Genomic DNA, 25264 nt, shown 5'->3' with positions numbered 1-25264 from the left:
AAAATTTTAACTCATTTTTCCTTATAAAATGAGTATGTTTACAAAGAGGTTACTTTGTGTCATTGGAGTCACCTGGGGTACCTAAATCAATTTTTTTTTTCTTTTTTTTTTGTTAAGAACTCAGCTTTATTTCATTTAAGTGATACTCAAATTACCTTACTCACAGGAGTATTCCTCCTGAAGCCAATGGCACTAACTGACATTCAGATAAATTGGCTTTAGCCCTAAATATCAGATCATGTAACCATAGTCTAGATCATAGGCTCTCAGCCTAACAGTCATGACTAGAGTAGGGTGAAGATTTTTGAACAAATCTTTTATTCTCAAAAAATGCAGTTTTGGTCAAGCTGAAACATTTGACATGAATTTCACAAATAGCTTTGGCAATTTTTTTTCTTGACTTTGGCACCATTCACAAAATAGCTGGAGGAAAAAGAGGGGATGGTGGTCCCGATTTATATCTTTTAGCTAGTATTTGGACATTCAACCAGCATGTGGGGGATTCAGGTCCAGATTCCCCCTCTGCCTGACAGAGCAGCAGAGAGAGAGAGAGAAAGAGTGAAAATGGCTCTGTAGCCTGGTGGTTATTGCACTCTTCTGGGTGGGGGTCACCCAGTTAAAGTCCCTGCTCCAAAGACTATTCAAGTATTTTATACAAAATGGAACAGCTTCAAAGGCAGGGGGCTGGACTCGATGACCTTTCAAGGTCCCTTCCAGTTCTATGAGATAGGTATATCTCCATATATTATTAATTATTATTATTATTAAAAGAAGAGAGACCTGGCTTAGAATACTCTCTAGCCCTGTGGTTAGGGTACTCTGTTTGGAGGTGGAAGACCCAATTGCTCCATATCAGACGGGGTGGGGGATTGAAACTGGGTGTCCCACATCCTGAATGAGTGCCCTAACCACTGGGCTAAATAAGGGGGACCCCCACCTACTCCTCCACCCATTTTATGATTCTAGCCCTTTCAAAATGCTCAGAAACAAAATGTTCTGAGGTTGAACAATTTTTTTTAACCTGAATTGGACTTTTTTGATTTGCCTACATTTGTCAGGAATTTTCTGATTCAATTTGGGTCACATAAAAATAATGGGGTGGGGAGGAGAGACTGCTTGCAAACAGAAAAAAAATCAATTATTTGCCCAGCTCTAGTCATGACTACACAAGGCAACTGTTAGATGAGATAGGAGGCAGGGTTACAAAAAAATTGTTTTTCTGTTGTAACATGGGGAGCGTGGTATGGAGGAGATTGAGAAGCACTGATCTAAATGATTCATATAGATTAGAAACCAGAGAGCATTCCCACCACACGTATAGAAAACTGTCAATCCATTTTCTGAAAATATTGTATAACAGATTCAAGTTTTTCACTTTAATCTAGGCAGTGATGCATCTTGATTGCTTTGCTGCTTCAGCCATTTGCTTGGACTTAGAATGCTGTTTAAACTTCACCAATCTTTGGGCTCTAGAACAGGGGTGGGAAAACTTTTTGGCCTGAGGGCCACATTGGGTTTCATAAATTGTATGGAGGGCTGGTTAGGGGAGGAGGTCGTGGCCCGGCCCCACCTCCTATCTGCCCCCCTGGGACTCCTGCCCCATCTAACCCCCCCTGTTCCCCGATGGCCCCTCTGGGACCCCTGCTCCATCCACACACACCCGCTCCCTGTCCCCTGACCACCCCCGGACCTCCACTGCCCCATCCAACCACATCTTCTCCCTGTCCCCTGACTGCCCTCAGAACCCCTATTCCTGACTGCCCCCTGCTGCACCATCCAACCCCCCCCTCCTTCCTGACTGCTCCCCCCAGGACCCCTGCCCCCATTCAACCCCCTGTTCTTCCCCTGACCACCCCGACCCCTATCCACACCTCTGCCTCCTGACCACCACCCCGAACTCCCCTGCCCTCTATCCAACCCCTCTCCCCCCCCCCGCTCCCTGCCCCCTTACTGCGCTGCCTGGAGCACCAGGTCAGGCCAGGCTCTGCAGCTGTGCCACCCAGAGCATTGCACAGGTGGCGGAGCGAGCAAGCTGAGGCTGCGGGGGAGGGGGAACAGCAGGGGAGCGGCCGGGGGTAGCCTCCTGGGCCAGGAGCTCGGGGACCGGGCAGGATGGTCCCGCGGGCCGGATGTGGCCTATGGGCCGTAGATTGACCACCTCTGCTCTAGAAAGATAATCTTTCTTTCCCCAAATGCAGAGCTTGCCAAAGGGTTCTGTTGAGAGGTGGAAAAATATTGCATATGTACAAGTGATTGTAGCAAGTGAAATACTTAATAGTGAACAAACTCTTTTTGATGTGTCAATTACACTGAAAGGAAAATAATTGTAATACTTTAAAAAAAATAGCCTTATCAGCCACACTATATGATTTTCATGATGTTTGTCCAATATCTTACAGGCAGCTTCAAAAGATGGTACATGATATCAAGAAAAATGAAACTGGAATAATGAGCAAATTCAAAAAGTAAGTTATAGATGTTGATATAATTGTACCTTGTTTAAAGCTCAGAATATCTAGCAAGTTGTATTACCACTTTGAGGGTAGGAGTGTGTGTGTCTGGATAGACATATACTAATAACAGCTTTATTCCAGAGCTGTTCCACATGCAGGATTGTCATTAATATCAATGGAAGCGGCTGCAGAATCAGGCCCAAAATTATTCTAGAGTGTAAGCTGCTGATGGATCAGTTTAAACAATATCTACATATAATGTATTCATTGAGGTTGATTCTCCCAGGCATGTTTGTGTGTCCCCTTTCTCTTTAGGCCTATGTTCAGGCTACCCCCTACTATTTAATTTTCATTTGAACTCCTACCTTCATGCAACTAATCAGCCATAATATTCAAAACTCAATCCTGAACATACCATACATAATAAGAAGTTTTAAAAGAAACCCATAACACTAAAACCCTAACCTAATATTCTTAGTCCAGCAGTAAATTGCAGAATTATTATAATTAAATAATCACAATATACATGTAGATAAAGCCTGGTGTTTCTTCATGCGTGATTATATGAATAAGACATCCTTTATTTCCAAAGTCAGACTCATCTTTTAGCACAATAACTATTAAGCTTGCACACTAATTTTTAATACAACATATCTTTCATATGTATGTGATAGTCTCATTGTAATCCATGGATCATTTACTATAGGTGTAAGAAAGATGCACACAAGATATATTAATGAACTTTAAAAAAATGTTATTTACCAGGTTTTCAGGAAGCATTTGCAATGATAGGACAACACCACACAGAATAACTCATTATAGTCAATCGATGCAGCTCTCATACCCAATGGAAACATAGAAGCACACAGAACACTGTGCTTAAGTAACAGCAACCACGATGGATAAATTCGAGATTGGAAAGTATTATTTTAGTATCTGCTAAGTAGGGAGTGTCTTCTCTTTGTGGGGGAAATAGACTCAGTTGTGTGATGGAGCTCTCCCTCACTGTGACCTGGTGATACACATGAGAATGAAGCAGGGAAATTCAAAGCTAACCATTACACTTTTTCCTTCATTCACCCTGTTGTAATTAAGTATTGCTGCAGTTTGCAGAAAATCTCATATTCCGATGTTACATAGGATCTATACCTATTCATTGCCTACACGTGGGCACAACAACACAAGTGAAGGGCTAAACATCAGTCTTACCTTTGACTGGCACTTCTTTTGTCAGTTTGGTAGAGCCTTCAGTAACTCAAACATACTTTGCCTTTGCAGGGGGTTTTAACATGGTGTATGTACAAACTGCAGAGCTCTGGGCCTTGATATAATGAGGAGGCTGCCCTCATGTAGTAGAATCAATACCCGAGCTTTTATAAAGAATAATATCACAGTAACAGCTTTAGAGCAGTTAGACTTAATAACATCACAGTGCATCAGCAGCAAATGTCTCAAAGATGAAAGCACATAACAAAAATGAGAGAAGTATCTCAGAGTTATAATTTACAGAGACAAATCATTTTACCATGGTTGCTTTCACCTGGAGATGTATAGCTTTGAGGATGTGCCCCTTCTTTAAGAAGAAGGGGGAAATAAAAGAATCTAAATGTACTTACATACAGAAAGGGTGGGACGTGCAGCCTGCATCAGTCAGATACAAAATGGCCATTCTTGGGCTGCAGCTGCTCAATGCTCCCAGATTTAAAGAACCAGTTACCAAAAGAGCAGGCTGGAGAAGGATTCTATTAAATGGTGAACCCAGCATAGAGCTCAGTAGTAACCAGGAAACTATGAAATAAGCAGCTTCCTCAGGGAGTAGGGAAGTATTGCCAGAAACAAGTATTCAAAATCACAAGTCTAGCTTCCAACAATCATGTGATTGGTTTAAAATAATATATTTTAAAATTGCTTTCTTATTTGCCTTTGAGGTGCACTGGGGTCGCATTTTCATGCTTTTCTCCGAAACCCTCAGGGCTAGAAACGTTTTGGGTTTTTTTAAAGCTGAGATTCTCATATTCGCGTGGAGCTAGGGCCTCAAGAAAAACACCAAATATCATTAGATAATAAAATTGCAGGAGTTGTAATAATAGTAGGAATAGAAGATTCCAAGGTTCAGAGACAGAACCTGGTGGAAAAGAGTTAATGTCTCATTATGTTTTTAGACTATATCCTTGCAGTTCCTTCCAACCCTATGATTCTTTTTGTGGACTGTGGCTGCTTTCTCTGCATAAAGGTGACACAAGACCATCTCAGCTACTTTATAGCTTCTAGAAATGTCAAGATTTCGTGGAAAGACAAGGTTTCAAAGATATGGATACATGATAGGACAAAAACTGAATTTGTTTTCTATAGCATATGTTTTCCGCGGACATCTGTCTTTACAATGAGAAATGCAAAATATGTTGGCTCAAATGCAGGTCAAGTCTAAGTGGGATCCAACTTCACTGATGTCAGTATAAGTGCACGTGCTTACGCCAGGTCTGAATTCATCCTATATATTATTCATAGAACATTTATATTGCAAGCCTTAAAGACTGATTAAGCGCTCCTGGAATACATTCTGTTTATTATTAATTTGTATTAAAACAGTGTCTACTGACCCCAGTCACAATTGGGGTCCCATTGGGATAGGTGCTTTATAGATAAGTAAACAATTGAACAGTTCCAGCCTCAGAGAGCTCACATTCTAGGCTACTTAAAATTATTTGTTGAGAGGAAATCAGAATATATTTGATTGTTCCTTGTGTGTGTGTTTGTACGTCCTTTTGACTGTTGTATGAATATAAATAACTACAGAGAAGAGTTGTATGAATATAAATAACTACAGAGAAGAGAATCGGGGACCAGACTCTTTGTTTCTTAAAAGCTCATCTGCTCTTCTTGTTTATTCCCCAACCTAGGTCACAACCTTCCTATCTGTGAAACCAAAAATTTGGCCCCGTATCTTGCTAACATGCCCATGTTTACCTTTAATCATGTGCATAACTGGTTATAGGCTTGGAGCCTTAGGTCCTGTGGAGATCATGATTTCAGAGAGGATTATAAACTCAATTATAGAACAAGTAATGGCTACAGTAGGATTTTTAGGCAACAGAAAGCCTGTTTCCATGTCCATGTCCCTCATATTGCAAAACAGGGAAATAAAAAACAGAAGTTATGGGCTTTATGCCACAGGGTTCTGAGTGCCATCAACTTCCAATTGTATTCAATTGGCCCTGATTCAGCAAGGGACTAGTTGTGTACTATTGGGTAAATCCTGGCCCCATGGGATTCAATAGCAAAACTCCCATTGACTTCAACAGAGTCAAGATTTCACCCTTAAAGATTTGCACATGCTTAAGTAGCTTGCTGAGGCAGGGAGCTCAGGACACTCAGCACATTGCAGATCAAGCCTTAGATGAAATATCTGATGAACTGTCTCTATATAAAAAAAGATTTTCCAAAATTTCCTGGGGACATCGGTGACACTTCATTGACAAAGCCAGCAGCAGAAAGTGAAATAAAGAGGCTGCCAATAACCAGAATCTGTCCATTCCTTGAGATGACGTTTGTGCCCACATAGTCAGCTACTGAGATGACACAACACCTGAGATCCTGCATGCCTTACACAAGCAAAACACTCACAAACTTCAGATCTCTCCTGCTCCATAAATCTGTAGCACTTACTGTGCCCCCTGTTTTCATACAATCCTGCAGATGGCAGCTGGAACTGTGGTATTTTACACACTATGCACTGAGTATATAATATTGCAAACTAGTCAGGAAAACAAATTGAAGTACTTGGAGAAAGAGGTAACAAAACAGAAACAGTATAATCATACATGTATTTTAGCTGAACCAATAGGAAACTTGTGTTTCCCTTTATGTACCAATGTAATGTGTTTCAGATTTCTTATTATTGAGGCTCAAGACCTTTTGTTAATAAATGGGACAATCCATTAAAGTCAAAAGTATTATATCATGTAGCCATAAACTTTACAGTACCACTGTTTTGTGCAAAGAAAATATGTAAAACCATACTAAGAACATTAATAACACTCATGGGCAGCTTCATAAATATTTTAAAGAGTTTCTTTATCACCAGACACTTCCAAAGCAGCAACGAAACATTCCACTCTATCATGAGATTCCGTTTGGGTTCAGTTTGTATTCAATCAGTTTAACAGCACTAGTTCAGAGTTTTGACAAAGTTTTGACAGGTTCAATGAATTTATTTGTTAATAATAGTTGTAATTATGTAGTGCACCCAGGGCACTGCACAACAATAAATACAGTAAAAACATAACATCAACTAAAGAAAGCAATATTATAAAAAAAATCACCCTGTAAACAAAAATGGACCAGAAGAAAAGGACACATCAATAGTAAGGGCCAACAACAGTAAAATTAAAGAACATTTTTGAAAACAAAATTTTTTCAGCTATTTCTTAAAAGCTGGGAGAGATGGGCTGAAATGCTGGGTAGAGTGGAGCAAGTGCCAGTCTCTAGCACAAGTGGTGGAATTCTAAAAACAAGTATTCTAGGAACACAATGTTAGGACAAGGCTCAGGGTTCAGTCCTGCAGTTCATTAAACACCATGTCTGCAAAGCACTTACACCTACACCCTGTCCGCAAAGCACTCTTCAACGTCAAGTAACTGAGTAGTACCTCTGACTTCAGTGGGAGTATTCCTATGCTTAAAGTTCAGGACATGCCAAAGGGCATTGCTGCATCAGCCTCAGAGTGCTCAGCACATTGCAGAGAGGAAGATTCAGACCATGGTACTTTTTAAAATTGAAGTCATTCATTCACTTAACTGCCTGCTAGCTGCTATCTAGTGTATGGTGTGCAAAGCTACTAAAGCAATGCTGGTCTCATATTAAATGAAATGCCTCAAATACCAGCTGATTACTTATTGAAACTAATGATGCAGAAAGATGTGATATGTTATTTTTTAAACAGCTGTATACATTCTCAAAAACCTGTTTGGATTTATTTTTCTTTTGGATGAGTCTTATAGAATTGAAAATTCTATCTTGGCTGTGGAATTCTGTAGGATGTTTCACAAACCTCCACAAAAGAAAAAGTCATTCTCTAATAAACTTATGGGTGAAAACCTGGCCCCACTGAAGTCAATGGGAGCTTTGCCACTGACTTCAGGGAGGTCAGGATTTCAGCCTGTATATTTCAGAGTTGAGTAATTTCTGTAAATCCCTATTCAGGTCTATGGGACTTTTCCAGAAGGATTAACTCACAAGTCTATCAAATGTAACTTAAATATGGAACAGAGTATATTTAGGGCACTTTCAAAGTGGGTAAAATTGTTTACCACTATGATTTCTTTTGGAATCACTTCTGATGTAATTGCCTATTTTGTAGATAAAAGATATGCTAAAGAACAACTATAATCTCTCCCTTGAACAACATGCACTTAGATAGGACTTGATCCTCTTCTACTGAAGTCATTTGGAGTTTTGCTGTTAACTTCAACAGGAGCAGTGTGATGCCCATTGCCATTGCTTACAAAAAGAAGTCCTAAAGTGTAAAAGTAAAGTATTATAAATGTATGGTAACTAGACAGTAAGCTCCTGGGAACAGGGACCATGTCATTCATGTTTGCATATTGCAAAAATAGTGGGTGAAATCATGGCCCCAGTCCAGTCAATGTCAGAATTCCCACTGACATCAATGGGACCAGGATTCCACAGTGTTGACACTCACTAAATAATATTAATACAGTTCAGTAACTTTTCTGTGGGTTTGTGTTTGAATTTTAGAATAACTAACATATTTGAAGAGACTAACAAATACAGATGTGGCCATAAATTGTTTCATTTCTGTGACAGAAACATAATTTCTTTTCTATTGCTATTTAGGTTCCAAAATGAACAAGTGGCCTTAATTTGCAAAACTGGGAAAAATACTTGGGATCGGTATGCTATTTCAGAACCACACAAGGCATGATAGATGGCTCAGATACAGAGCTCTTCTGTGCTTCACATGCTTTTGTTGTAACATATTTACATATTCTGCCAGGGCCACAGCCAGGATTTATAGTGTCAGTCAAAATACTGAAGCGAGCCCTTCCAATTTATTGTCTGAACACCTACAATATGGGCCAGGCCACACATCCCTCTCCCTCAGAAGGGTCCTTATTGGCTTCCTCTCCACCCTTTTCCTTTTTTTTTTGATGTCCTTGTGCACCTCAGCACAAATCCAGCACAGAGCAGCCTGCTGAATTTGGGGCCACCTTCTCCATCAAACCTAGACCTGGCCATTTTCCCTGGCAGTGGCCCTGGTTTCTTCATTTTAACATGCCTGTGCTAACCTGGATGAGATATGGATGAGATATGCTGTTAAGAATGCTTAATAACATACTGCCTGCAGGATAAGTTATACTCATGTTGTCAGGTACTAGTAACCATTCAGCAAGGAAGAACTACCTATACTTTTTTTCTGACACCACTAATCAAGAGAGCTGGGCAAACTCTGTGAAAAATATTCCATGGATATTTTCTTGAGCTTGGTAATGAATTTATTTTGGCCATGCCTGCACAATGCATACATGTATGTTCACTTTTTACAACTATATGAGCAGTATAGTTTCACTAGCACGAACTCTGGAAAAAATCATTCACAGAAACCAAATCTTAAAATTTGCACATCTGGGTATTCAGTTAGATGCACTTACCCAATCAGGGAACAGAAACAACATTTAGCTGTGGGTCTTAGCTGAACAGTCACAAGTAAGCATTATGCCCAAGTCTTGAATATTGAATATTGAATTATTGCAGCAAACTGTTAAGAAAAACAAAACTGGAAAAAAAATGAGAGAAAAAATTGAAGGAAATCACAATGGCTCAGAAACCTTCAAGAGCACAAGAAAAAGTTACAGTCACTGTGGACATTATTCCTGGTGAATTATACACTCAGCTCCGCAAACAAACAACATCACAAGAAGCACTTCTTTTGGGACCTGATTGAAAGCCCATTGGAGTCAATGGGAGTCTCTCTATTGACTTGGGCATTGGCTCAAACCCAGGGTGTGGTCTCATCAGTGCTAAGGAAAATTGTTGGATTATATATTAAGAATTATTATAAAAGGGCATTTTAATGCAAATGGTATTGATGTTTTCTATTAATACAAAAAGCAAAACATTAGTAGCTTCAGATACTTCCGCTCAAGCATGTAATAGCCCAGATGCAGCATTGGATCTGACTTGAATAACTTCACAGAAATGTGCTCTCTTCTTATGAGGTAATGTCAGATCATTAATGGAATAATAAATAGATCACTACACTAAGCTCCTGGGGGTGCTCGCCCAGGGCTTACAATTAAACAAACAGGAACCTGCATGATTTTAAATTCTAGGTAAGCATAGCACAATTGCAAATGAAGAAAAGCCTATAAAGAATGTTTCAATCTTTCTATAAATAATCTTTTGGTTCACTCAATACTACAGAACCAAAGCTATTCAAATTGAATTCCCTTATGAAAAATAATTGGTGTGAGACTTTCTGTTAGTACTTCCATTATTGTACCAAACATGCAGTACCTCATACATGTGACAAATGCAAAGGTTGAAAGCCCAGATCTGATCTGATACCAATGTAAATCAGTAACTCCATTGACTGCAGGAGCTATATATGTATCATTGTAAGTGAGATCAGAATCTGGCTGAGAGACAGCCTGGGAAAACTTTTAAGCCTGAATTGGAATTTAAAGAGCATGCAAATCTAAAGTTGTAAATTAGAACCAGAGAGCACTGTACTCTTTTATCACCTTACATATAAACCTCTTACTAGGATTTTTATGAACCTCAATCAGCTTTACTTCTTTAAACAGATGTGCACATATCTATAATGTATAATGCTGCCTGTAGCTTCTGCTCCTCTATATGTTTGTTTCTTTAAAAAAAAAAGTTCTTAACAAAAAAAACTCAGATTGCATTCTATATTCTTGGCTGTTTCCAAAAAGTACTCTCTTTTCAGAGCATTTGCCTGCAGCAATTGGCTGAATATCTGTGACAATGACCTGTGTCTTCAGTTGCAGATATCTTTTGTCATCAGCTTTTTTTATGTGTCTGGCTAATGCTTGCCTTCCTGCAACTATTACTTATTGGATCATAAATGTAATAATTATTGTTTACAGGCTAAAAAATAAACCCCCACCAAGTGTACCACAAAGGGATTATGCTTCAGGTAAGGATGGCTTAATGGAACTTTAAACTGTATATTTTTTCTAAGACTGTTACAACTGCATATTTGCTCACATTCATCTTCTAGGTGAGGTGAATCTTAAACCATTACCAATAACTTATAATGCAATGCTCTCTGGTAAAACTATGGACAGCAAACTGTGGAGAGCTACCCCAATGGGAAGAACAAATAGCAAGAAGTAGTTGATGGCCAGTTCAGTGGTTTGAGCATTGGCCTACTAAACCTAGGGTTGTGAGTTCAATCCTTGAGTGGGCCACTTAGAGATCTGAGGTGAAAATCAGTACTTGGTCCTGCCTAGAGAAGGCAGGGGGCTGGACTTGATGACCTTTTGAGGTCCCTTCCAGCTCTATGAGATTGGTATTTCTCCATATTTTCAAGTGCCCCTGCTAGCTGACTCTCAGAAGCAGCTTCACCTACTCTATGGGATCCATCTCTAGGCCATTTTCAAAGGGGAGAAGGCTCCATATCCAGCCATGCCGGATGGAGTGCCAGCCCAGTTCAGGGCTTATAATGCTTGTGAAGTGAAAGTAAAGAAAGAAATATGGGCAAATAGGTCTCCTTCCCACAATAATGGAATCTGATGTTGGTGCTAATATAATGATGGCATCAAACATTATCTTCAAGTGTGTGAACGGAGCTATATTTGCTTATTTTACACCTTCATTGCCTGCAATTTTGTTTTACCTTTGTTTTGAAGTTCTCAATCTAGTAATCGTTCAGTGACTTCTATCACCAGTTCCAAGTGGACAAGCTTCCACATCCCTAAAACTATCATAGTTAACTGGCATCCAGTTTGGAACTGAATTGTCAAGAGGGCTGAATGAGCTCTTCCTCTGTCTTTGTTTCCTTTAAAAAAGGGATTCACGGGCATGGCAGTGTGGGGAAGCTTGCATCGCTACTATTCAGACTGGGGATAAGTAGAGGACTGCGTTGTCCAGCACATCAGTCTGGGACTCTTTCATGAGCACGCCCAATTAATTTCTAAAACCAAATAAGCAACAGAAGCAGAATTCTAATTACCAACACTATTCAGCCAAAAACAAGTGTGTTTGGCACAAACTTTCAGGAATTGTGTGTGTGTGTGTGTGTGTGTGTGTGTGAGAGAGAGAGAGAGAGAGGAATGCAATAGAGTCATTCAATTAGGGGCTAAAATGAATGTTTGTGATCACTATTAAATAACTCAAATGTTTGATTTAGAACATGCAGAGGATGAAGATGAACAATGGTCTGATGATTTTGTAAGTATATTTTCCTGGGGTCATAAAGCAGTTACTCTTTCAATTAGGTCTACACATGAGATAATAATGAAAGTTTAGTTCTGAATCAGATACTTTCAGTCAAATCTACATTTCCACTATTAAAATCCTACTATATTCACGAGATTGAAAATTTTCAAAAGTAGCCACTGATTTAGGTGCCTCGATTTTTAGGTACCCAGCTTAGAAATACCTGGGCCCAACATTGGCCTATTCTTATTTAGAAGATTTACAGATAGTTTTAGATTTCACTTATTCATCAGTGTTGTCAAATTTGTGGTTAGTGACTTATTCTTGGCATCACTTATTTAGACAGTGGTAGCACCCACAACGTGTTAGGCATTTTCCAAACACTAGAAAAAACACAGGGTGAAATCTTGCCCCATTGAAGACAATGGCAAAAGTCCCATTGATTTCAATAAGTCCAGGATTTCACCTACAGTTCCTGCCCCCAGAGACCATACAATCTATATAAATTCACTGTCCTCTGTTATAAGATTTGGTCTCCATTTTCTGACATTTCAAATATATTTAATGTTTATCCATTTTCCTTTATTCCATGCTACTTGAGGTGGACCCTTTACAGAATCCCTGGTCTAAACACCCCTAAATTTGCCTAAATTTGAGGAAAGTTCAGATCCAAACTTTGTAGCTCAGGACAATCTCTAATTGTTCTATGTTTGAGATGCCCAGATTTTCCTTGCATAAAGTATGTGAAGATTATTCATTAGCCCATAGAAAACTAGCTAATCCCCAGGTAGTTGTCACCTGGTGAATGGCTATCTTCTTGGGCTTTAGTGGCGAAGCCCCATCAGGTAGGGTAGAGGATGGTAAGGTCTCCTCAGGACTTTAGAGTGAAGCAAATCATGACCCATCCTGCCACAGGGCAAAGAACACTCTTTATTCTACAACTTGCTTCCCTAAAGCCAGCTGTTTCCTCCTGGTGCTAGTTCCTGACCTCTCTCTGAAGACCAGAAACCAGAAAGGGGCAGATAGAGGTCACATCAGCAGCTGAGGCTGAGACTGGGAAGGAACTGGTTCCCATGATAGTGGACTTGTGGAGAAGCATAAGGCTGTTGACTCACAGATGTGGGGGAATGCACTCACAGCTTAGCAGAGGGCCTCTGGCGACAGAAGGGAGAAGGCAGAAATAGGAAGTGAGAGGTCTGTGGTGTTCCAGTGGTGATGAGAGGAAGGCATGAGGTACTGAAAATCAGGGTGTTAGCACTTCGTTAAATCCTTTCTCTCCAGAGCAAAAATATTTTAAATATGTTTTATGATGAAATAGAGCAACACTAATGAAGTTGACCATGTTCATAACTGTCACGACAAGCAAGTGTTTTTGTAGGTTAGCAAATAATGCAACTAGTGGGATGTTTGAGTATTACTTCCACAAATGAACCCACAAATGTTTTACAAAGTAAGAAATGGGAAGCTGTGTATTTCTAGGACAGCGATTATGAAAATCCAGATGCCCACTCTGATTCAGAGATGTATGTGGTCCCGAGTGAAGAGAACTGTGATGACAGTTATGAGCCCCCTCCAACTGAGCAAGAGAAAAAGAAGATTCCTTCATCATTTTCATTTTCAAGGGGAGAATACGCAGGTACCTATGAAATCTTTGGTTACGCAAGCCTGTCAGTCCCTCAGCTATTTATACCAGTGGCACCATTAACAAATTGAAAAACAAGAAAAGAATTTCAGATGGTGTCAATGTGGTGTAAAGCCCGTCCTTTTCTCAGGAGTTAGCCTCAAAAAGAGGGGGGGCTGTTTGTTCCCAACCCCAATTATCAGGGTGCCTACTGGAAGGATTCATGGATTTGTTGGCAGGTGAGACACCCCCTCAGCATAGCCGCTGTCTTCCAAGTTTTTGTTAGTATATTTTGTAGAAGGCCTACAGGCTTTGTGATGAGCAGTTATAAACCGAGTAATAAAACAATATGAATGGGAACATTGGGGAGAAATTTCACTGAGCACGCCCCAGAAATCACCCAGTTAGCCTAATCTGGGAATTGGTTCTTCCCTAGCTGATTTAAGGTCAAGCCGGAAGGACAAAACATTAAAGGACCCCTGTTTTCTATCTTGTTTATACCCTAACTTGTTAGCCAAGCAAGTGCAAAACAGGGGCCATAACAGCATAGGTGCCGACTTCCCCGCTTTCCCCTGGGTGCTCGACCTTCCCTCTGCCCCAGCCCCAACCCCACTCCTTCCATGAGGCCCTGCCCCCATTCCAACCCCTTTCCCAAAGTCCCCACCGCAACTCCACCCCGTCCCTGCCCCTATTCCAACTCTTTCCCCAAATCCCGGCCCCGCCTCCTCCCCTGAACGTGCCACGTTCCCACTCCTCCCCCCACTTCCCAGATCATGCTGTTTGGCAGCGGCGGCCAGGCAGGAAGCGCTGGGAGATAGGCAGAGGAGTGGGGACATGGTGCACTCAGGGAGAGGAGGAGATGGGGCAGGGGAGGAGGGGAGCTTGGCTGCCAGTGGGTGCAGAGCACCCACTAATTTTTCCCCATGAGTGCTGCAGCTCCAGACCACCCACAGAGTCAGCGCCTCTGCATAACAGTCCCAAAGATCTAAGCCTATACTGCCCTTAACAATTGGGAGAAGGAAGCACGTAGCCTTAAAAACAGAACTGGAAGGAGATGACTCTGCTTATATTGCTCCAACAAACAGACCCTTCTCTTCCCTTCAACATTATATTCTGAGCTAACTACTGTTCCCATTGAAGTCAATGGAAGTTTTTATATTGACTTCAGATGGACCAAGATTTGGGACATTGGGAAAAGGAATATCAACATAACCATCCCCTCCCTGCACACCTCTTCCCCCGTCTCTTTCGGTTTTATTATATGAGGCTCAGGTACTGGATATATATAAGGCACTCAACTACTACAGTGCCAGACAAGTGGCTGGATAGGTAATAAACACATTATTTGCACACTTCAAATAATGAGGAATTGTATTACCCAATTCCTTGTAGGTATTTTGGTGGTACCCCAAAGAAGCTGGCCATATCATCTATTTCAGTCTCACCCACCTTGCTGCATGGGAACTTATATGCTACAGTACTTAAGGACTATAGAACATAATAGATTCTCATCACTTCCAGTCACAGAACATTCTATATGACTTATACTATAGGCATAGTAAAGATGCTCAGTTTGCATAGATATTAAAACAACTGTTTGCAGTTAGTGAGTAATTATGTACTAAACTTCTCATTTCCCCCCTCATTTAAAGACAATCGCATTACCCACCAGGAGCCACTGCCAAGCAGGCCAAGTCAGTCTTTAATTAAACCGAAGAAACCATCTAAGCCATCTCTGCCATCATCATCTGCCACTCTGAAACCAAAAGTGCCACCCAAGACCAAAGAGTTCCATGAGGATGAGGTAATGTTCACAGATACATAAGTCTTTACCGTACAGATGGATTATGGCCCCATAAGTATCATGAAGTATATGCTGCACTTGTTTTATATGCTAGTCTTTCACATCTGACTGCTGTGGTTCAAATCATTACGTAGGTCATAAAAATAAATGCAGTCTCACACTAGTTTCTAGTGGACATTTACCCACATCGTAAATCTGTGGAGCCATTCAGCCCACTTAGCATTCCCTGTTCACCAGAGCCAGATTGCTGACAGGTGGGGAAGGAACAGAAATATTGAACACCAGGGCAGGGCTGCAGAGTACTCAGACAGTAAGTGATCGATCAGCTGTGCCACAATTGGAGCTGTTTGGTGAAGGGGGAAAGTCCATGGAAAAGCCCAGCCTTATCCAGCCACAGAGGGAGTTTAGATGCCTGAGACAACCATTGGCATTAGTGCATCTTGTCCATCCCTGCCAAGACAGGCTTGTGCCGTGTGGTGTATTTGACATAATGCATGCTTAGCTTGTAACTTTTCTCTGCATTTTTCTCAGGATGATTATATCGTGCCTGTAGATGATGAAGATAACTACATTGAACCTACGGAAGGCAGTACTTCACAATCTACAAAACGTGAGTTTTAATTTTTTAAGCACATGATAATTTTACTCTAGGGTAAACACAGTGCCACTGGATGTCTGTTGCTAGGGTTCATAGTAGGGCTGTCAAGCTATTAAAAAAAATTAATTGTGATTAATCGCACTGTTAATAATAGAATACCATTTATTTAAAAGTTTTAAGATGTTTTCCACATTTTCAAATCTATTGATTTCAATTACAACACAGAATACAAAGTGTACAATGATCACTTTATATTTATTTTTTATTACAAATGTTTACACTGTAAAAAAGAAACAGAAGAAATGGTATTTTTCAATTCCCCCATTACAAGTACTGTAGTGCAATCTCTATCATGAACGTTGAATTTACAAATGTAAAATTATGTACAAAAAATAACTCCACTCAAAAACAAAAAAAATGTAAAACTTTAGAGCCTACAAGTCCACTCAGTCCTACTTCTTGCTCAGACAATTGCTAAGACAAACAAGTTTGTTTACATTTGCAGGAGATAACGCTGCCCACTTCTTGTTTACAATGTCACCTGAAAGTGAGAACAGGCGTTTGCATGGCATAGTTGTAGCTGGCAGCACAACATATTTACGTGCCAGATGCGCTAAAGATTCATATGTCCCTTCATGCTTTAACCACCATTCCAGAGGACGTGTCCCTGCTGATGACGGGTTAAGCTTGATAATGATCCAAAGCAGTGAGGACCATCACATGATCATTTTCATCATCTGAGTCAGATGCCACCAGCAGAAGATTTTTTTTTTTTTTTTTGGTGGTTCAGGTTCTATAGTTTCCACATCACAGTGTTGCTCTTTTAAGACTTCTGAAAGCAAGCTCCACACCTCATCCCTCTCAGATTTTGGAAGGCACTTCAGATTCTTAACCCTTGGGTTGAGTGCTGTAGCTATCTTTAGAAATTTCACATTGGTACCTTCTTTGAATTTTGTCAAATCTACAGTGAAAGTGTTCTTAAAATGAACAACGTGCTGGGTCATCATCCGAGACTGCTATAACATGAAATATATGGCAGAAGGCGGGTAAAACAGAGCAGAAGACATACAATTCTGCCTCAAGGAGTTCAGTCACAAATGTAATTAATGCATTATTTTTTTAACGAGTGTCATCAGCATGGAATCATGTTCTCTGGAATGGTGGCCAAAGCATGAAGAGGTATATGAATGTTTAGCATCTCTGGCACGTAAATATCTTGCAATGCTGGCTACAAAAATGCCATGTGAATGCCTGTTCTCCCTTTTAATTAAGAAGCGGGCAGCATTATCTCTCATAAATGTAAACAAACTTGTTTCTCTTAGCAATTAGCTGAACAAGAAGTAGGACTGAGTGGACTTGTAGGCTCTAAAGTTTTACATTTTTTTGGTTTTGAGTGCAGTTATGCAACAAAAATCTACATTTGTAAGTTGTACTTTCATAATAAAGAGATTGCACTACAGTACTTGTATGAGGTGAATTGAAAAATACTATTTCTTTTGTTTATCATTTTTACAGTGCAAATATTTGTAATAAAAAATAATAATATAAAGTGATCACTGTATACTTTGTATTCTGTGTTGTAATTGAAATTGATATATTTGAAAATTTAGAAAAACATCCAAAAATATTTAATACATTTCAATTGGTATTCTCTTAACAGTGCGATTAAAACTGATTAATCACGATTAATTTTTTTTTATTCCAATTAATTTTTTTGAATTAATTGCATTAATTAACTGTGATTAATCAACAGCCCTAGTTCATAAAGAAGAGGGGAAAGTTCTAAAGAGACTGCAGTCAAGTGAGGGGCAGTGAGGGTCCCGTAGCTAGGACAGTCCCAAGGCAAAAGTTAGGGTTGTCTTTCCCAACTGCCATGTTTGGCTCCAACCTCTCTTTTCCTGACCTTTCACAGTCCTACACTCCTACAACTGAGAATCCTGGCTTGGTTTGCCATGCCTCTCCTCTCATCCAAGAGTACTGCTTCATTAAAATTCTCCATATGCTGGGGTGTCCAGGCAGATTTTAACAAAGAGATGTGGGGCTTCATTTTTTACTTCAGTTGCACCTGGGATTTACTTAGCTGGGAATTAAACTTACAGTGCTAAAGTGAAAAGTCAATTGAACAGTATGTAACTCTGCACTTTCACATGGTTGACAAGCTTGGATATTTATGGCAAGGTGGAAGCACTGAGAATAAGGTTACTCACATGAGTCAGAGGCTCTTTTTCTGCCACAAATGAATTTCTCAAGGTCTCTTGACTAGCCCTCAGACCTTCTTTGTATTTGTTCTCATTTCATAGACGTGACATTGGTATGTTTGTCTCCTTTTTTGTTTTAAGCTCCTATAAACAGATCTGTCAAGCCAACAAAGCCAGTTCTTCCTAGCTCTGCCAAGTCCTCTCCTGCTCCTGCGTCTCCTTTCGTGCAAGGTATGCAAAGTTTATATTGGTGTAAGAGGATCATCTTGCAGACACCCTGTTTTGACAAAGAGGTTTGGAAATGCAATAGTATGATTTCTGAATGGAAAAGGTATTAATATGTTGCACATAATTAGGGATGGCTGAACCAGCTCAGACCTTTGCTCATCCCTGGAAACAGCCAACTATTTGCCATTTATTTCCTCCAATGGCACTTGGTGGGGGGGCAGGTGGATAATCTTGCTCCCTGTCTATAAAAGTAGGAAGTCTGAAAGCCGGCTATTCCCTCCAGTGGCAGGTATTCTTTGGAGTGTGGCCCATGCACCGCAGGTTCATCCTCATGCCTCACTTTCATCTTCAGTGAACAGATAGGCTGTGTCTACACTGCCACTTTCAGCGCTAAAACTTTAGTCATTGAGGGGTGTGAAAAAACACCCCTCCCCGAGCGACAAAAGTTTTAGCACCGAAAAGCACCAGTATAGCCAGCCATGCTTCCGGCGATAAAGCTACCACCGCTCATTCGGGGTGGTTATTTTTTAATTTCCGGGAGAGCTCTTCCCCGACGATAAAGCATGACTACACTGCCCACATCACAACGCTGCCCTGGCCGTGTTGTAACATGGGCAGTGTAGACATACCCATAGATAGCATTCTGCTTAGCTGGAATGAGAGCCAGCAATCCTTCCTAACTGAGTATTCCCACTGATCTTGTTGCTTCGTAATTTAAAAGGAAATTCTGGAGCATTCAAGATCCTTCCCTGCATTCCCACAAGCACCACCCATCTATATACTTGGAGGTTTTCCAATACTAGGGGGCATTCTGGTGCATAAATTCCAGAGTGTTTGCACGGATGGTTTTTTTGTTTGTTTTTAAGTTTAAAGCAAGGAGATCAACTCATCCCAATGTAGGGCTTGCTGGGCCATGTTGCTCCAGAGCTGTTGAAGAGGTTGCCCAATAACCCACTTGATGGTGAGTTAGCACAACACTTGATCAGGAAGAGAATGCTGAATAGGACTTGATGATGAAAAGAAAGGAGACCTATCACAAGAGATAATGAGCACATTTAGGGAGAAACAGCTCTTTTGACAGCAAGGTAATTATGTAGTGAGGATAGATCACAAAGCTGGCAAGGGACTTGAAGAACAGGAGTACTTGTGGCACCTTAGAGACTAACAAATTTATTAGAGCATAAGCTTTCGTGGACTACAGCCCACTTCTTCGGATGCTGTTACTCTGAAACCTGTCATTATGCAAGGGACTTGAAGAACTTCAGGTTACTTGTATAAACACACACACACTCTCTCTCTCACTCCCCCTCTCCATCTCCCCTGCTGCCTCCCTCTCTCTCCACACTGAACCTGACAATTCTGACCTAACCCTCTTGTGACTGTCTCATTGCTACAAATAAAAGTACTATTCTATAAACGTTTTTCTGTATTCTCCAAGTTCTATTAAAAACTAGCATTAGCCCAAAGCAATTTACTGGGTGTTTTATTTCAAAGATCCATCTGCTCATCTCTTCTATTGCAAGATATTAAGTTACACTTGATGTGTTCAAAACATAAACCTATCACACATGTCTGTAAAATAAAAGCAAGTTCCCCTTCAGGTATTTCTAGTTTATAACAGCCATTTTGCCTATGTTGTGTTTGAAATAGATCCCTGCACTATAAATCTGTTTTAAGAATGAATAAAACTGGAATGAGCTACTTGTCTTGAATTCATTTCTGCTTTTTATTATTTTGCTTTAGTAAAAGTCAGACTCCAAATGGATCAACATAAGCTAAAAACACTTACCGGAACCAATAAATCATTGATCAATTATCTCATTTCAGCATAGGATACCAAGATGAGTTTTTAAAATACTGAATCAAGACTCAATCTTACTGAGATTATGTGGATTCTGATCGCTTTGCATATGCTTCTCTTGTTGTCATGTACTGTAAAAAGAAGTTTATTTGGAAAGAGAAAATAAAGGCAAAAGCAAATAAAAGGGTGGGATATTTTCTTCTGTAATTGCAAACATGTGTTTAATCCTCTTTAGCTGAGTAGTGCCAATTCTATGCTGTATTGCTTTCTGGTCATGGCATTAATTGCCCAGAATGCAACCTTTACAAACTATCAAAGGGGTAGCCGTGTTAGTCTGAATCTGTTAAAAGCAACAGAGGGTCCTGTGGCACCTTTGAGACTAACAGTTTGAGACTAACTGTTAGTCTCAAAGGTGCCACAGGACCCTCTGTTGCTCTTTACAAACTAGTTACACAATTCTTACCAAGCATTACGCATGTTCATTTTCATTAGGAATTTGTTTAACTTCCAAGCCATAGTTACAAAAGTTCTCTGTGATTTGCAGTTTTATCACATAACTTTGCAGACATCTTTAAACACCTTTTTCAGTGTTGTGATCACAGTTTCTAAGCAACAATTTTCTTGGTGGATTTTAAACAGATAAAACAGCTCCCTCTAGTGGGTATTAGAGCACTTGCCAGATTACAGTTCTTACTTTGCTAAAGTTAAAATATAATACAGCCTAGCGTCACTACACTCTGTGAAGCTGGATTTAGATGATGGCATTAATTATTTTAATGTTTGTTTTTTAATATTCATGATTTACAATCTGTTGGGATTTTTGTGAGCAAGGAAAAACCCTGAAATAGTGAGCAGGAGCTCAGGGCTAACAGTGTGGTGATACAAAGGACTCAGACCAGTGGATTCTCACTGGAAGTTCAGGGTTTATGATTCATTAGGTCCCTTCTTCAACAAGGTTAGAGGAAGGTTCAAAGGTCATCCAAATGTGATAACGTTAAAAACTGTTCCAAGTTCAGGCTCTTTTCTTGCCTTTTGCACTAAGAATGGTACAAAAATTAAGGTTATTTGGGTGCAATGTAATTCCTGTATTGTTGACTGTGAATATGGATTTTTGTCCTTTTCATCATGTTTACAGTTAAAAAGGAGTAAGGCACAGTTTATTATGAATAAGACAAGAAGAATCAGTCCCTAAGCAAGAACAATCACATCTCCTAAAATTACCTTTTCCCCAGAAGAATCTTATTTTCTTTTTAAAAGCAGAACTTTGATGTAAACTCCAGACTGTATTTCTGTCAAAAGAAACCTGTGATCCTCTTTTGTAACTACAGAATATTCTTTTTTCTTCAGACGTCTATGAGGTTCCTGAAGAAGAGGTAAGCCTTTACCTACATTTTATGGGTCATACTTCCTGCACTATATACATACATGCTGCGACTTGAAAGCACTGTATCCTGTGGTGCAAAATCATTCAGAATAAATGTGAGAGTAAACCGTTGTATCAACTCTTTAATATAGAGGAAATTGGAACAAACCTTTGCCACTGAGAATGGTGCCCCATACCCCGGTAACTTCATAACTCCATCTCCCTCCACCAAATGACAGTGAAAACTTGTTCTACCTACTACAAGCTGTTAGGTGGGGTAAGGCTTCCAGCTCTGCTTAATGTGATCCATCCTTAGAAGCACAGGCCTACAGGAGCATTTTCTAGAAGTGATGCCCCAGCAAAGGAAATATGAACTGTTTTGACATGATAATTTCCTTCCCACCTCCCAGTACTGACATGACACATAACTTAGTAGCATGCTTGGGGCTACACTGATATAGCAATGGTCATTTTCTGGCTACCCCATCTTTACACATATTCCCAATAGGCAGTGTTTTGCTGGAGATACATGCTCCAATCAATGAGATATCACAAAGGCAACTTAAAATCCTATATTAGCACAAATGCATTTTATTAAATAGAGATATGACCAAGTTATTAACCGTGCATTTTTTCTTAAAGGAAAAACCGTCACCACCAACAAGCAGGTAATGCATTACCATGAAATTCTGTACATTATTAAAAGTTTCTTAGACCTCGTCAAGAAATATACTTTGATAACATGTGAGCATTGTCTAAATATCTATATATTTAATACCTATGTATCTCCATAGAAGAGGTACCAAATTAATAAAATATTGTAATATTTCTTGATAAACTTTGAGAATGAGAACACACAACACATGTACTCAAATACATTGTGTTGTCTAGGATTACAGAGACTTTTGCATTTTTAATTCAGTATTTTTTGTATAATGTTTCTAACTTCGCTTGTATTGTCTTATTAGGAACACTAAACCTCTTCCTCCCAAGCCTGTTCAGAGTACAGGAGGACGTTCCCACATGCTCAGCTCAGCCAAAGAATCCTCTAAACCAGACACTTCCAGGTTAGTTAAAAGCAGCTTACGTCTCCTCACGTGTGGAGCAGATTCTTCACCTCACCTCAGATTGCCTAGCTATTGCATGGTCTTCAGACAATGAATGATTTTTAGGCCATATGTACAAACTACCAAGGCAAGAGGGGGTGAGTTAAGAATGAACTTTCTCAATTAACTCTCAGTATCCTAGTTTTAATGGATTTGCCAGAGGTGTAATACTTCCTTAATGTATTTTTTGCTGTTTAACGTAACATGAAGCAGGAGATTGCAGTAGCTGATCCCTGACAACACAAATGATTTGAAGAGTAGGCGAGGTTACGACGCTTATTATCAAAACCAACCCCACATACCCATTTTGAAAAGAAGTGTTAGAGCAAGATAGGGGGCAGCCCTGTCCTTCCCCTTACTAAGGCATGGAGGTTCAGGACAATGGTGGAACAAATGGAATTCCACCCAGTGGAGTGGGGACACAATTCTGGGACCCAATGATGTAAGTGAGAACCCCCTGCATACCAGAGCCAAAATCCACAAGGGGTCTCTGTGCCCAAGCAAATATGGAGTTTTTAGGTTGGGTGCTGATTGAGGGGTAGGGCAGGGCTGGTGGACCCATGACTACATGACCCCCACCCATGGATCAGGTGCATAGGAGCAAAGCTAGCTCTTGCCTATAATCTCTTCCTTCCATGTGTCTCCAGGAACATACAGTGCCCGTAAGGGAGTGTGGAGGGGCTGGAAGGAGACAGGGGCTCATCCCCACACATTGCCCTACAGAGTAAGCCAGGTTCACTGGGAAAAAGCAGGCTGCCTCCACCCCATGCATAAGAGGGAGCCTGGGGAGTGAAATTGCAGAGCTGCACCGGGCCTCCCCCGGGATAGCACAGCTCCACCCAGTCTCCAACTCAGGGCTGTGTGTTAAGGCACAACCTTACCCGAAGTAAATTGCAGCAGAACATAGTTATAACTAACAACATATTTACTAAGGAACACTATGTATCTTGAAACTGAAGAGAACTTACACCTTTAGACTCAGCAATTTTAAATGAAATCAGAAAAATATTTACCATTTAAATCATTTTGTGTGTTTTCCAGAAATATTCTTCCTCTTCCCAGAAACCATCCTCAGCAAAAAGCAGTGAGTAGCTAAACACCATTAGAAAAGAATGCATTTAAATGGTGAAGGGCAGTGCTGGTATCTGCATTATATACTGCTATTTGTTATTATCTGTATTAGAGACAGTGTATAGAATCGTAGATTACTCTGGAATGTAAACAGATCCAAAGCATCAAAGAGCTGCAGACTCATGTCATAATGTTATAATTGTGGAATTAAAACTCCAAATGTATCCTTCGTGTTCAATATATTAACATGATTTCTTACAAGTCCTGATGGTATGAAAGGAATAGCTGACATATACAACCAAGATGCTGATGCTCTTACAACCATGAGTAAGCCCTGTGCATCCCTGTTGAACTGAGTAGATGTATTTCTGTCTTTTCCACTCTTTGGGGTCTAATATCTCCCATGCATCGATGGAGAATACATTCATAATCTCCATTAAATCCCCAGTCTACAAATAAAGCCTTTTCAATGGAAAAATTCCAGTGCCCGCACCCATGACCTTGATTTTCAAAAGTGACTAGTGATTTTTGGTGGCCAACTTGAAGTACCTTCAAGGATCCTGATTTTCAGAGGGTGGATGTTTAATGCTTTCTGAAAATCAGGCCTCTTTTGAGGTGCTCACTTTATATTATTATAAAAATGATAAAAATCTACAAGTTGAAGCATGAAAGGGCATATGAATGTTTAGTATATCTGGCATGTGAATACCTTGCATCACCAGTTACAACAGTGCCATGTGAATGCCAGTTCTCACTTTCAGGTGACAGTGTAATTAAGAAGCGGGCAGCATTATCTCCCATATGTAAACAAACTTGGTTTGCCTTAGCAATTGGCTAAAGAAGAAGTAGGACTAAATGGACTTGTAGGCCCTAAAGTTTTACATTGTTTTGTTTTTGAGTGCAGTTATGTGGAGAAAAATCTATTTATAAATTGCACTTCAGTACTTATATGAGGTGAATGGAAAAATACTATTTCTTTTTTTTTTTACAGTGCAAATATTTGTAATAAACATAAAATGAGCACTGAACACTTTGTATTCTGTTTCAGAGGGGTAGCCGTGTTAGTCTGTATCAGCAAAAACAACAAGGAGTCCTTGTGGCACCTTAGAGACTAGCAAATTTATTTGGGCATAAGTTTTCATGGGCTATAATCCACTTCATCAGATGCATCGATCTGATGAAGTGAGTTATAGCCCATGAAAGCTTATGCCCAAATAACTTTGTTAGTCTCTAAGGTGCCACAAGGATTCCTCGTTGTTTTTGTATTCTGTGTTGTAATTGAAATAAATATATTTGAAAATTTAGAAAAAACATCCAAAAATATTTATAATATATTTAAATTGGTATTCTGTTATTTAACAGTGTGATTAAAACTGCAATTAATCACAACTTTTTTAAATCTTACAATTAATTGTGATTATTTTTTAATCGTTTGACAGACCTATAAATAATTGTTATATTTAATAACAAGACAATTAATTAGGAGCTAAATAAGTTTTTAAAAAATTAAAAGTTAAAACAATAGTCAGAACAAAGTACTTTTATTTCCATTTTGAATCTTTATAAAATGTTGGTCAAATTTATCAAAATCAACA

At 39.8% G+C, this 25264-nt stretch overlaps 1 protein-coding gene across 6 annotated transcripts in view; it reads left to right on the top strand.

The window, feature by feature from the left end:
* Positions 1 to 25264, top strand: part of BLNK (B cell linker) — a 145706-nt gene that overhangs the window by 100641 nt on the left and 19801 nt on the right. For 4 of the 6 annotated variants that reach the window (XM_034776415.1, XM_034776414.1, XM_034776417.1 and 1 more), the window contains 12 exons: positions 2400 to 2465; positions 8310 to 8366; positions 10586 to 10635; positions 11851 to 11891; positions 13359 to 13515; positions 15153 to 15304; positions 15836 to 15914; positions 18242 to 18331; positions 21477 to 21502; positions 22135 to 22160; positions 22461 to 22559; positions 23640 to 23682. In XM_034776415.1, coding sequence (XP_034632306.1) covers positions 2400 to 2465; positions 8310 to 8366; positions 10586 to 10635; positions 11851 to 11891; positions 13359 to 13515; positions 15153 to 15304; positions 15836 to 15914; positions 18242 to 18331; positions 21477 to 21502; positions 22135 to 22160; positions 22461 to 22559; positions 23640 to 23682 — 886 coding nt within the window. The remainder of the gene's footprint in view (positions 1 to 2399; positions 2466 to 8309; positions 8367 to 10585; positions 10636 to 11850; positions 11892 to 13358; positions 13516 to 15152; positions 15305 to 15835; positions 15915 to 18241; positions 18332 to 21476; positions 21503 to 22134; positions 22161 to 22460; positions 22560 to 23639; positions 23683 to 25264) is intronic. The other 2 variants (XM_034776416.1, XM_034776419.1) reach the window with 1 other exon arrangement.

This window comes from Trachemys scripta, chromosome 7, assembly GCF_013100865.1.
Source record: "Trachemys scripta elegans isolate TJP31775 chromosome 7, CAS_Tse_1.0, whole genome shotgun sequence".
NCBI classification, from domain to species: Eukaryota; Metazoa; Chordata; order Testudines; family Emydidae; genus Trachemys; species Trachemys scripta.
This window is presented reverse-complemented; position numbering and strand designations above follow the sequence as displayed.